This window comes from Tetrahymena thermophila (assembly GCF_000189635.1).
Source record: "Tetrahymena thermophila SB210 genomic scaffold scf_8254650, whole genome shotgun sequence".
NCBI classification, from domain to species: Eukaryota; Ciliophora; class Oligohymenophorea; order Hymenostomatida; family Tetrahymenidae; genus Tetrahymena; species Tetrahymena thermophila.
Window position 1 is genome coordinate 714,316 of NW_002476418.1, and position 13,462 is coordinate 727,777.

Consider the following 13,462-nt stretch of genomic DNA (forward strand, 5'->3'; position numbering starts at 1 on the left):
TTTCATATAGAATTTATTTTTATTATTTCTTTACTATTTATTACAGAAATATTTACAGTAAAATCTGTCAAAATTGTTTACAATTTAAATCTACAATCTGAGCACTCTTTAAAAGTTGGTAAAAATTTTTATCCAAAATTCGACTTTTTCATTTTAAAACCCATCAATAAACTACACACAGGTATATCATGAATAGAATTTTTAGTTTTATAGGTAGGTGCTCAGTTTAGATAGATTCATTTTAGTATTTATTATTTTATTATTCACCTAATTTAAATTTTGAGTATTGTAAATCTGTTTAGATTTTAATTTTGAGTGAGAGTAGCTTATTAGATTTGAAATTCGTGTTCGATCATACTAATTAATTCTTATTCTTCTTAAAGTAAGCCATAAATATTTAATTATCTAAAATTAAATTGATATGGAATAATTTTAACAGATTTTTCACTTCCTTTAACTTATTTGTGAATTTCTTATAAAAGAAAGTCCACCCAAAGATAAAAGTCATAATGATGATAATTAGCTGCATTATAAATAAATATTGATTAAGTTTGACTATGTAATTGTAGTAATCAACCTGACTTTCGAATAAGTAATTATCTAAGGCAAAAGAAATAAGCTTGAGATATCTTATCAACTAATTATATCCATCGATTAAATTTGACTGTTTTTAAATATCAATAAGATATTAAGTAATACTTTTTTGAGGAATAGAATTGCTTTACAATTGCTAGTATAACTGTAGAAACCCAGTAAAGTACTAAGATATCTATTTCATTGTTATTATAAAACCTCTACTCAACACACCACTCATAATATTCTCGCAATCAATTTATTAAATTTCTATTGCAAAGTATTAAGGATAATTTTAAATGACTTGACAAATATCTTGGTTTAGCATTGTTATAAATATATCTTCAAACTTTTATTAGTTTTTTCTTTTTATTTGAGTATCCGCCATAATGTTAGAAACTTTTTATAAATAATCATCTCCAGATTAGTGAAGTCTAACTATATTTTGCATTTGCTAATCAGCTCTGTAGAAATCTTGGGATGAAGGAGATTACTATAATATGTAGTTAGTTAGCCAATACCCATAGTGGTTTGCATGATAATCTAAAATAAGACTTGTTGCATCGAAGATTGAAATTCTTTCTGAAATTACTACTTCACCTTCTTTTTTAAATTGAGCAATTACAAGCAATGACACTATTGGGTAGATCATTTAAATAAATATAACAACAAGACTAATAAAGATGATCGGTAAGCTTATTTTCTATAATGAATTAAAAGATGCCACAGAACGAGTTCTTTTATTTTGAATACGGTGAATTATATTCATTTTATCTCCATTAACGTTTGATTGTACATTAATGTTTTTAGCTTCCTCTATATTCATTTCTTTGTTGTAGTGTTCATTTGAGGAGACTATTTAATTTGAATTCTATTTGAGCACTTCATCAAGATCTCTATAATTTATTTGCTTGTTATCTACCATCTCATCAACTTTTATTATGCAATATTCTATTAGATCAACATATTTTTGTAACTTATCTGGCTGGAAAGACCCTAACAGCTTCAATATCTTTTCTGCTTAAATTTAACCAAGAATGTTCATCGGAACGACTAAAACAACTAATACACCAACAACTACTAATAGCACGATGAGATTTAATAACTAAACATTATCGATATATGAAAATTCTTATTTTACTTAATCTTCAACAGCTCCTTGCACTGTGTATGAAGATCTAAAAATATTTAAGTAGTTATCCCACAAGAAATCCATCCTATTATTTGTTTTTTCTGCAAGTAAACTTTAAGTTTAAGGAGTGAGCACTTCAAAATATTACTATCTGAATATAAGAAGCTCATTGATTACAGTAAAATTACGAATGTATTAATTACTATTTTCGACAGTATAATCTGTGAAATTTAAACTTGTGTTTTTTGTAACGAAGACCTTTTGATAATTCTAAGATGGATCAGCATTAATTGCTCTTAAAGTTTTTAATGTAAAATTTGCAAGCTATTGATTCAAATAGATTTAACTTCTCTGCATTTCTGCTTGCAAAAAAGTTTAGTTGAAAGTTGATTGAGCCAATTAAGGACTATTTTTGAATAATTCCAGAAAAGTTTTCTAAGAGAGAACAATTAAATTGATATCATTCATTTAGTTAAATAAATTTAGCTACTAAAAATCCAAATAATATCTGTCAATAGATTGATTTAATTAATCATATTAGATGGAAGAAACACAGACCAATGTGATAAAAGAAAATATAACAGATATTATGAAAATTTTAACAATAAAAGAGCTGTTTTGAGAATTTATCTAATTAATAATCTATTATTTTTTTTATTCACTTAAATTTGTATTTACAGATTGAACACTCTAAGCATCGTTGCCTTTGTCTTCCTTCTTTTCATAAAAGTTATTTTGGTCATTTGAAAATTTGGAGGAATCTTCACAGATTCTATTTGTGGATTCATATTTTTTAATCACTAATTTCGTTGTCTATCTTCTACCTTTTCTTCTCTAGTTTCTCTTCTGTTTCTAACTCATGTTCCTCTTAAATTAACTTTGGTTCTTCAATGTTGGACTTGATGCTGTTTGCTGCTCTTATTCTTAAGCGACTTTAGAAAAGACTATTTTTATTTTTGTATTTTAATGAAACTAAAAATAATATTTTAATAAAATTATACTTTCTGTTGAAATTTATTGAAACTTTTTTGAAGAATTTTAATTCTGCTGAAATAAATTCTCTTCCTCTGCTTAACTATTTATATCATTTGTGTTGTGTTACATCAATAATTGCCTATGACTATTTTCTTTGGGAGAGAATGGAAGTTGATTATCTGCTGAATTCAAATCATTTAACTGTAATTCCTGAAGAACTACTTCCTCTTGCAAAGGGAATCTAGAAAATTCAAAGTTGAAATACTTTTATAACTATGATTACTCTATAGATTTTTCCTAAATATTTTAGTTATATAAAGACTAATAAGCAGTGTTGCCTTGTTGAGCCATCATGTTCGTAAATAATATTAATTCTTTTTCATTTAGATGAGTTCTTTTTACTGAATTTGCCATGTGACTCCTCTTTTTTACTGAACTTTCTAATATTACTGTCTAATCTTCCACTTAAATTTACTCGCTTACAGACTCGTTAGATTGACTAAGCTGTTTTTCTGAGTCAAAATATCTTGAAGCAGTTTAATCCAATTTATTTAGCTAATCAAATTTTAAATTGTTAATTTCACTGAAAGTCTTCCCATTTGCATTGGCTTAATCATATTCTTCATACTAATCTAAGCATTCTCTCAGCTTATTTAAATAATTTCTTTTTTCATCATAGTCTCTTAGATGATTAATATGAGATATTTCCAAATAATAGTATTTCTTTCCAATTTAAGTGAATATTTATCTTATTTAAACATTAACTGCAAACATTGCATCTCTCTCTGAAATCTCAGCTAATTTTTGATTTAATAACTTGAAAGTCTATCCTTAATTAAAATTAAAATTTTCTGTGCCCTTTTTAGGGGATTAATACAATTATTTTTTTTATAATATCATCACTGTCTGATAGTTTAAGTTATATTCTTGAAGTTGCTTAATGATCATTGATATAGGTAATATTTGATTTATATTTTTTTATACTAATTAACCTATTTAATATTAGAATTTAAAATCAAACTAATAAAAACAAAATAATTTACTCTTTGAATAAACCGTTGAAAATGTATTTAAATAAAGGTTTTCTGTTACATCTGAGATATTTTCATTACTATCAATAAAGATAAATTCGTTGGTTTCATACAAATTTGTTATATAAGCGCAAATACCAAGCTCGCCTAAAATATTTTCTATTTTAAGTCTAATCATTATCGGAAAAATGAAGCCTTGAGAATTAAAACCAAAAACCATTCTTTCGCCTTTTAAAATAAAATTCAGATCAATTTAATATGCATTTACTTATTTAAACTTGTTGAACAAACAAAGATAAAAAATTAGTTGGCTTAATTTAGAATCCAATTTAATGAAATTGAAAAATTAATAAAATTTTATTTAATAAATAAATAAATAAAAATGAAATTTATTAAAAATAAATAAAAAAATACCTTAATTGATAATTGACATATTGCCTTTACTTTTAAAGTTACTAAGAAAATCATCATGGTCATTAAACATACCACGAGGGATTAATTGATTTATAGATTTACTAATGATTGATTGATTTTTAAAATTGAAAATGTTTGAAAAGTTGTTTGAAACTTTTTTAATTTCTCCACCTGCTGTATTAAGAGAAGCATAAATTGCACATGTATTTGGGTTAAAAAATTTTTGTAAATTTATTTCTTAAGGAATAATAAACTATTATGTGAGTTGTTAGGATTTTGTCACAAAATCAACTAATTTCCTATTCCTAAAATCCAAAATATTTGAATAAATGGTAGCTAGGTAGAGCAATTGTTTATCATCAGGATTAATGTCGAACAACCAATTTTACAATTATTAGCATTTTTCTAATTTTTCTAGAATTTATTTGCTTTGATTGTGTAATTCTTCTAACTTGATGAAATTGCTACACAAATAATCATAATATTCACCTAAAATTAGGAGGTAATACCTTATTTACTGCCTAAATACTTCAATGTACTCATCAAAATCAATGATTAGCATCATTTATATCCGCTAGTTCTGTATTTTTGGACTTTTGAAGAAATTTTCAAATTGCTTATTCAATCTCAAAAAAATTGTGTTGAGTGATTAAAATTCTTTCAAACTCAACAACTATCTTTGGAACATTTTATTTTAATAATTAAATATCATGTTGTAGGATCTCGTAGAAATATTCATAATCTCAAACAAATAACTTATGTAGCTTAACATCATAAAATGCAAATCCTTAATATCTGAAGGATTATTCAGAATAGTTTCATAGACATTAGCAAAATACTGAAATATAAATTTTTTGCGATATTCTTATCCAATATATTCATCTAAACTGAATTAGTTTTCATCCTATTCATAAAAAATACCAATTAATAAAATCTTAACAATTCATTCGCTAAAAAAAATTTTTAATTTGATTTAATTATCTATTTATTACCACTAAATTTATTAATTAAATTTTTCCAGAATTAATTGCAAAAAATTACAGTTTTCTATATGTATTAAATCAATTTTTGACTTTGGAAAAAATATTAATTGAGTGGATAAAATTTAATTTTCAAACAAAAAGTTAAGGAAGAAGTTAGCAAGGGTAAGTAAGCTTTTTCCTATTGGAAATAGTTGATTAGCAAACTAAAAAAACTATTTATTATCAATAGAATTAATGAGTAAAAAATTATTAATTAATGAATGGGAGAATTATTCAATAAATATTTGTATTTATATAATTTAATACTCTTTTGAACTCATAACAGAAGCATTTGTAATCCTTTGCGTCACATTAAAGCTTGTGACTTATGTAAATTGTTTCAAATATGATTGCTTGTCCTTTTTCAATGTAATCTTCAAAGAAGAAACTTAAATTTTCATTCAGTTAGCGTATATATATGTCTACTTTATTTAGTTAAAGAAACCTCAAATCAGATTTTCCTATGCAAATACTTGTAAGATTTTATGAAAATCGTGTATGGATTTAGTATCCAAGTCTACAAGCCAAACCAATTTGCAGTAGCCAGAGTACTCCGATGTTAGAAAACTCTTCAATAATATAATTTATTGCCATTAGTAATATAAAAGATAAAAGTGTGCAGCATAACATGATATAAAGACAGGATACCCACCTTTTAAGATAGAACTACTCTCTGTAGTACAAAATCAACTTTATCACGGAATAAAAAAATATAATAATAAGAAGTAATTTCTCACTAATATAAACATTAAGCCAGCAGATAAGACACAAAAAAATTTATCTGAATACTTCGAGTTTAGTTTCTCTTTTAATAAGGTAATCTCTACTGGTAAAGCTAAAATCATGGTCATGGTACGTCAAAAACAATCCTAAAAATAAAATATAAGTATTAATTTTTCTAAATTTCAAAAAGATGAATAAATTAATTCATAAGAAATGTTGAGCCTAATATTTTTTGAAAATTGATAAATCGAAGTAAGATAAATATTTGTGATAATAAACTCCTCTAAAGTATATTATTTTAGACAATCAATTATTTCCAATCAAAAAAATAAATTTCTAATAATTAAAAGACAGTTTTGATGAAATATTATTTAAGAGTTTTACAATTAAGTTTTTAATTAAAACCAGTCATCGAAATAATAAAATAGATTATTTTTAGTATTTTTAAATGAATTAATTTATTTCATTGTACTGGATTTATTATATTTTTGTTTACTTTTTAAAGTATTATATAAAAATTGATTTAAACTATGATTAATTTATTGATTATTTATTACCAATTACTAGCGTTATAGGTAAGTTAATATATGCAAAGACCTAAGACTAAGAATAGTTAATAGAATCGTTCAAAACTAAAAAGCTCAAATTGAGAGCAGGGACGAAGACAATATAATTATAAAAAGAGGAGATAAATGCACAAATTTTTGCAATAGTAGTGATTGCATTGGTTCTCTTCTGAGAGCTGAAATAGAAACAAATCGTTATTCCTACTATCGAGATGAATAGTAAGTTAATTATTGAAATTGTAATAAGTACCGCATTTACACCTTAATTAAAGCTTAATGCGCCACTAAAAAGCTACTTTCCATTAGTTTTATTTAGATAAAATAGGATTAAATTGGTAGTTTTAGAGTTCTAATTAATAATTTGCTGTTAAGTGATTAATAGCGCTGCCTCTTGAAATAAGCTAATAATCAGAAGTAGAAAAGAAAGCATCAAAGGTCTTTATAATGGCTGGATAATTAGAGGGAATATTTCAACATAGTACCTCTGATAAAACTTTAAAGATTCTAAATAATGTCTAAACTAATCTTTCTCTCTTTAATCAAATTCCTTTTTTGATGTTTTGCTAAAATTGCTTGCCTTTTTTGTTTACTACTTTAAAGAACTCCTCATTTGTCTAAAGCTCACTAAATATATTAATAAAAATTAAGAGATGATTTCAATTAGAATTGTTTTAATTAATTATTAATAGCTTATCAAAGTATCAATCGAAAAACTTGTTTTTTACAGTTTGTTTCATACCATGCAAGTAATAGTGAAATTAATTATATGCAAATTAAACATTAACTTTATCATGCATGTTTTATTATTTTTGTTTACTGTTGAAATAAATATAAATTTTTTTCTCTAATGAAATACCATTTTAAAGTGTAATTTATGATAGAATCCACACTTTTCAATTTTTAGAACTCTTGTTTACTTATTTACTTGTTTTATTAATTAAATGATCGTTTCTTCATTTATTTTATTAATAGAAAGTCAAAATTATTTTGAATGAAAATTTATTAAAAAACTTTTGTGTAAATAAAAATTTAGTAAAATCGTCAAATCTTTTCCAAAACAAAACAAATAAAGCACAGTATTTTGCTAAAAATAGGCAAAAACAGGTAAAAATTCCATCTTTTTTATATGATTACATCAATAATTTTTTCTTACACATGGAAATAATTAATTTATATGAATTAATTTTTTAATTTTAAGGCAAAATCGAACAATTTTAAACAAACAGCTAACTAAAGATATTGATAGAAATAAGATGATTGAATTCAAAAGATAATTTGACAGATGTGCTATATATAAATAAATATATTACTTATTCATCATTATTTTTATTACATTTCAATTTTTTTTTTTATTAATTACAAATTAAAATTATTTTTTTCTCACATTTCAATAAAATCACTATCTTCTTCCATATCGATGTCATCATCATCATCTTCATCGAAGTTGATATTTTTATATTTTTCTTATCTTTCTTTGATGTGCTAATTAATTTATTAATTATTTAAAAAAATATTAATTTTATCTTTTAATTTTCTTTATTCAAATTTACTTATTTGGCTGCATTGTCAAAGTCTTAGTCGACATCACTTTCTTCTGAACCCATAATGTCGTCGTTATCTTAACCTTCTTCTTCACTTTCACTGTCGCTTTCACTGACACTATCGCTAAATTCTTCTTCCTTTGATTTTTTAGAATTCTTTTTAGACTTAGGCTTTTATAAAATCTTTCTTTTATCTTCTTCTTCAATTGTATTATCACCTATTAAAGATCAATTGTTTTAAGTTATTAAATATTTTTATTAAAATAATAATAATATACCTTCTTCATATACAACGAGAGGCTTTCTCTTAGCTTCATCAGTAGAAGTGGCGTTAGTAGCTTCTTATTCGACTTTAGTCTAACGTCTTAAAGCTAATACCATATCGATTTTACCTCTGAGACCAATCAATTTATCAATATTTTTAGTTCTATTTTCAATTAAAACCATCAAAGGTTAGAGCTTAACATGAACAGAAGGAGAAGTAATTAAAATAGTAGAATGGTATTTGAGAATAGCTTTTAACCATCTGCCTAAATTTCTTCCTTTATATGGTAAACTGTTTAATCTTTCATATAATTTGTCTATAAGGATTATAACTTTAGTGCTGATCATACCTCTAACAGTTTAATCAATTAAATCCTCATTCTATTTATTTAAATTAAAAAAAAAATTCAATCAAATATTCTTTAAAAAAAAATATCAATTTAATGTATTCAATTATTTACATCTTTTTCTAAGCAGAAATCAATTAATTAAGTGTCATTGTTTTAAAGAGCTTGTAATAAGACGACAGCCAATGACTAGACAGAGTTTATTTCAGGGATTTTAGATTCATTGTTTGTATCAACCTTTTTAACATATTCTAAAATAGTTTCATTGTTGGCTTATTTGTCTTCTTCAGTCTCCATACCATTAAGGTTTTTGGTTTCAGTTTAGTCTTTCTCATTAAGTACATAAACTTCCTTTTCTTTATTATCGATTTCAGCTTGTTTGCTAACTTTAACTTCCTTCTTTGCGTTAATAGTAAGGATGCTTTTTTTAAATTCTTCAAAGTCGAACTTGTTGTCAGTAAAAGCTTTAACATTTTAGAATTAAACACTAACATTGTTTCCATATGCAACTGATATGGTAGATGTTTTAATAGGAGAGTGAGCAATATAGAGAATATTAGTTTGAGTCAACTTTATAGATTTATTAGAATTTTAAGTAACTTTGGTTTCATCTTATTGCTTAGAAATAGTGAATTCCCAAGTTTCAATAAAATCGTGGTGAAGAGCAATAATAGTAAAACTATTCTTTGAGGTATTCTCAAAGACAAAGTTTATTAAGTTTGACTTGGATAAAATGTTAACTGAATGGACAGGTTTTTCTTCCTTGATATTGTATATATTAATAAAGCCTTCATCAGAAAAGGAAGCAAAGTGGGTATTGTTTTTAGCTACTCTAATCATTTTAATATTTTTACTGTGTCCTTTATATTTTAAGATTTCGCTCTATTTGAATAAACAAAAGTTTAAATAAATTTAAACAAAAATATAAATTAATACATCGCTGACTGTATCTAACAATGTAAGCTTATTTTCATATGCAAATAAAACATTATCTTTCACAGGAGCTAAGACACCACTTTCCAATAAATTTTTTCTTTTAATTTCTTTAACATATGTAACCTATATTATTAAAATTATTATTAAAAAATATAAATAAATATTTTCTTTAAATAAATATCTCTCAACAGATAGATAGTGCTAGTTAATTAGTTTATTTATTTATTTATATTTTCATAAGATGTTAAATAATCTTTTTTAATTTTTTATGATATGCCAATATATAGCTCTCATATTAAATATAATTGCTGCTAAATAACTAACTAACTAACTTACTATCTATTTTTTGACATTTTTTGAAACAATAATTGCTCTTAATATATTAGTATAGTTAAATAATATATAAGTTACATCTTTTAATTGAAGGTCGTACTTGAAGAGCTTCTTATCAGAAGAAATAGTGTAAAAATGAGTGGAATCTTCATTGAATTTGATATCGAATACACTTCCTGTGTGGGCTGTAAATTTAAGATATAATTTTTTAGAAATGCGAATATCTTCTTTAATGATAATTACACTTAGCAAGGACACTTTATTCTTGGTTCTTTACATTGTAAAGAAGAATTTTACCCTAATTATTTGCAAAGACAACAATTTCTAATCCTTTTTTCTTTTAATATTTATTTGAAAATAAATTAATAAAAGACTGCTTTATGATTCATTAAATTTGGATGGTACCTTGGCCAAATCCAAAGATTCGATTTATGTGTTCAAAAATTCTTTTTATAACAATATCTTCTATTCTGTGCCATTCAAACAATTCCAAAGCTATTTTAAAAAAAATAAAATCGTTGATTGATTTGATGATATTTTATTAGTCTAAATTAAATGTTTTTAATAGTAGGATAAGATTCCTATTAACAATAGAAGCAAATTAAGCCTATAAAGATTTGCACAAAAGCATTATTTGTAAATATATGTTGAATTTTATTTACAGATGCTTTATTGTCCTAGTGGGCTAAGAGGAATTTGTCACAGTCTTTAGAAAAACTGTAGAAAACCTTTGATTCGATGCTCATTTACTATTTTTTAGTGTGCTATATTTGAGTAGAAATCTTAATGTCTTTTATTTATTTATTAATTTGTATTTCTTAATATTTTGTTTGATAGATGATGAATGGTTTATTAGTATAGATATTAAGATATATATATTTTTTTTGCTTTTTTATCTAAATAATAAATATGATTTATTTTTACTTTATTTATTAATTTTGGCTAATTTCATATTCATTCTGCATGCATCAAAATAACTAATTATATGTCCCAACCTATTTCTAGTTATTTTACTCATTCATTCATTCTTTCTTTATTTAATCATCCATCCTTCTTGCTAAATGTGCAAATTCTATTTTTTGTTTTACTCTACTTTGACTCCTCATTGTTCTTTTTCATTATATTTAAATCTTCTACTGAAAAATTTATTTGTTTATCATTTTATGAATTCTATTTCCATTTAAGTAAAATGTTTTAGCTTTAATTAATTTTTTTATTTTATTTGAAATTAATAATTTGAGTTATTAGTAAAATATTATTCATTAAATTTAATATATTTATTAATTAATTTTTTTAATTTATAAAATAATTTTCAAATGAAAAAAAAAAATTTTTAATTATTTGAATATCATTTAACATAAAATTTAATTATCTTTAAATAAATAACCAAATTTATTAATAAATAATTCAGAACTTTTTTAAAATTAAGTTATTCATTTTAAAAGTTTATGCAAAAATAAGTAAAAAAGCTATTTTAAAGAAATTTAAATATTTATTTACACTAAATTTTTTATTTGTAAGTAAATGTAATAATTTTTATAAATAAGCAAAGAAAATTTTATCAAATTTAAGAAATAAAATCTATTTACTTTATATAAAATAAATATCAAAAAAAAAAAATTATCCTAGATAATTTATAAATAAAAAAAGTAATTTAACTTAATTAAAAACTAAAAAAAATACATAAAATTATTCAAACAAACTATAATATTAAAAATTTGTTTATTTAAAATATATATCATATGATAACTTTCTAGAAGTATGAGTAGATTTAATATATGATCTATGATTAAAACTTACTTTTGTTATAAATTATTTATTTTAAGAAATAGAAATTATGTAATTTATATTTTAACTTAATAGTTGATTCTATATTTTTGTTAAAATGTTCAAATATTTTAGTTTGAGATTTTTAATTAAAGTATTAATAAGGAAATTAACTACTACTTGGTTGCTCGTAGCTAATAATGCTGCTTATAGATAATTAATTTTAAATTAAGAAGTATTTGTGATGGGAAATAATTAAAAAATTAAATATTTAAAATAAATGAATATAAAAAAATATACTATTTTTTGAAATAAAAAAGATATTTGCGAATTTTTAAAAAGAAAACAAATTTTTTTGTAAAATTAAATAGGACTTCTTTATATATTTACATTAATCCAAATAATATAAAAAAAACATTCAAAATCAGTTTAATATTTATTATATATTTATTAACAAAATTCAAAAGATATTAATAAAAGATAGATAGATTAATTAATTAATAAATAAATAGAAAAGAAAATGGAACAATAACAATAATAGGTCTCTCAAGAAGTCGTTCAATAATATAACAAGCTTAAGATGGAATATAGCGAACTCTTAAGAACTTCTATGGATATCGAAGAAGAAAAGAGAGAAAACTAGCTCGTTATTGAAACTATCAAGAATTTAGAAACTGAAAGAAGATGCTGGAGATTAGTTGGCGGTGTTTTGGTAGAGAGAACTTTGGGTGAAGTCCTAAACTCTCTCAAGGAAAATGTAGAATCCTTTGAAAAAACAGGTGTTAATTTCTCTACTGCTCTTAAAAATAAAGAAAAATAATTACTTGATTTTGAAAATACTCATAATTTAAGACCTAATAGAGACAATTTTGGTAAAAAAGATGATGGTACTAAAAAAAATACTGGTGTCTTAGCTTGATCGATCAATATGCATATATTTATGTATGTATACTATTATAAAGCTTAAATACTTTAATAAAACTAAAGTTTAAATTAAAATAAATTTGGTTGTATCCTTAAATATTGTCTGCCCTTTGTATTTTTATTCTGATTTATAATTCTTTCACAATTAACATTATTTATTCTGCATTAAATAATATGCTTAGCAAGCTAAAATTTTGTTAGCGAATTCAAAAAATTGAGCAAAAAAATTTATGAATGGTAAATGAAAATGAGATTGAATGAAAATTTTGGATAAATAATAAAATCATTAGATGAAAAAAATATTCAATTTATTTTATCGATTATTATAGATAGTTTTCATACAAAAATAGTAAGTAATTGATAATATTTGTGCTATTTTTAAAACTATCTATTTCTAAAATATTTTTTTTAAAAAAAACATCTTCTTTTTTATTTGTTTTACTTTTTTGAATTTTATGAAGAAAAATAAATGTCATAGATGTTCAAATTTTAAAAATAATTTACTAGCTTACATATTAATTTAATGATTCAATAAATAAAATAAATTCATCTTAATTCAATATTTAGAATGCTAAATTTTGCTAAATTCTCTGAAGAAAATATTCATTCTTTAAATATAAAAATGATTTACTAACAAGAAGCTAAATAAATAAAATAATAAAATATCAATAAAAAAACAAACATAAAATAGCTTTTGTTTGAATAATTTATGAAATAATGTTAATCTAAAAATAAAAATCCATCCAAAATGTTTTATTAAAAAATATATTTTTGAGTAATATTATATTATTCTTAATTAAGATGGAAATTATTTTTGAAATTAACTTGATTGTAAATAAAATAGAGATAAAATTTTTCGAATAATTAAATATATTTATATATGTTATAGTACCCTAGGGTACTGCCTTTTTCAA

The 13,462-nt window shown here is 23.1% G+C and overlaps 4 protein-coding genes across 4 annotated transcripts; 2 read left to right on the forward strand and 2 right to left on the reverse strand. All coding sequences in view use genetic code 6, as the record gives it.

The window, feature by feature from the left end:
• Positions 1-352: 352 nt before the first annotated feature.
• Positions 353-4,900, reverse strand: TTHERM_00077760 (transmembrane protein, putative; the record flags this gene model as incomplete). The annotated part of the gene is made up of 3 exons (XM_001015716.2): positions 353-2,649; positions 2,707-3,672; positions 3,724-4,900. The coding sequence occupies 3 exons, from the start codon at positions 4,898-4,900 to the stop codon at positions 353-355; spliced, it is 4,440 nt and encodes a 1,479-aa protein (XP_001015716.2).
• Positions 4,901-5,565: 665 nt separating this feature from the next.
• Positions 5,566-6,671, forward strand: TTHERM_00077770 (hypothetical protein; the record flags this gene model as incomplete). The annotated part of the gene is made up of 3 exons (XM_001015717.2): positions 5,566-5,705; positions 5,756-5,999; positions 6,438-6,671. 3 exons carry the CDS (start codon positions 5,566-5,568, stop codon positions 6,669-6,671), a joined length of 618 nt encoding a protein of 205 aa, XP_001015717.2.
• Positions 6,672-7,816: 1,145 nt separating this feature from the next.
• On the reverse strand, positions 7,817-10,603 carry TTHERM_00077780 (Dip2/Utp12 family protein; the record flags this gene model as incomplete). The annotated part of the gene is made up of 9 exons (XM_001015718.3): positions 7,817-7,918; positions 7,987-8,195; positions 8,256-8,622; positions 8,703-9,470; positions 9,525-9,647; positions 9,936-10,042; positions 10,101-10,194; positions 10,263-10,352; positions 10,520-10,603. 9 exons carry the CDS (start codon positions 10,601-10,603, stop codon positions 7,817-7,819), a joined length of 1,944 nt encoding a protein of 647 aa, XP_001015718.1.
• Positions 10,604-12,144: 1,541 nt separating this feature from the next.
• TTHERM_00077790 (prefoldin) lies at positions 12,145-12,543 on the forward strand (the record flags this gene model as incomplete). The annotated part of the gene is made up of 1 exon (XM_001015719.2): positions 12,145-12,543. One exon carries the CDS (start codon positions 12,145-12,147, stop codon positions 12,541-12,543), a length of 399 nt encoding a protein of 132 aa, XP_001015719.1.
• Positions 12,544-13,462: the final 919 nt, after the last annotated feature.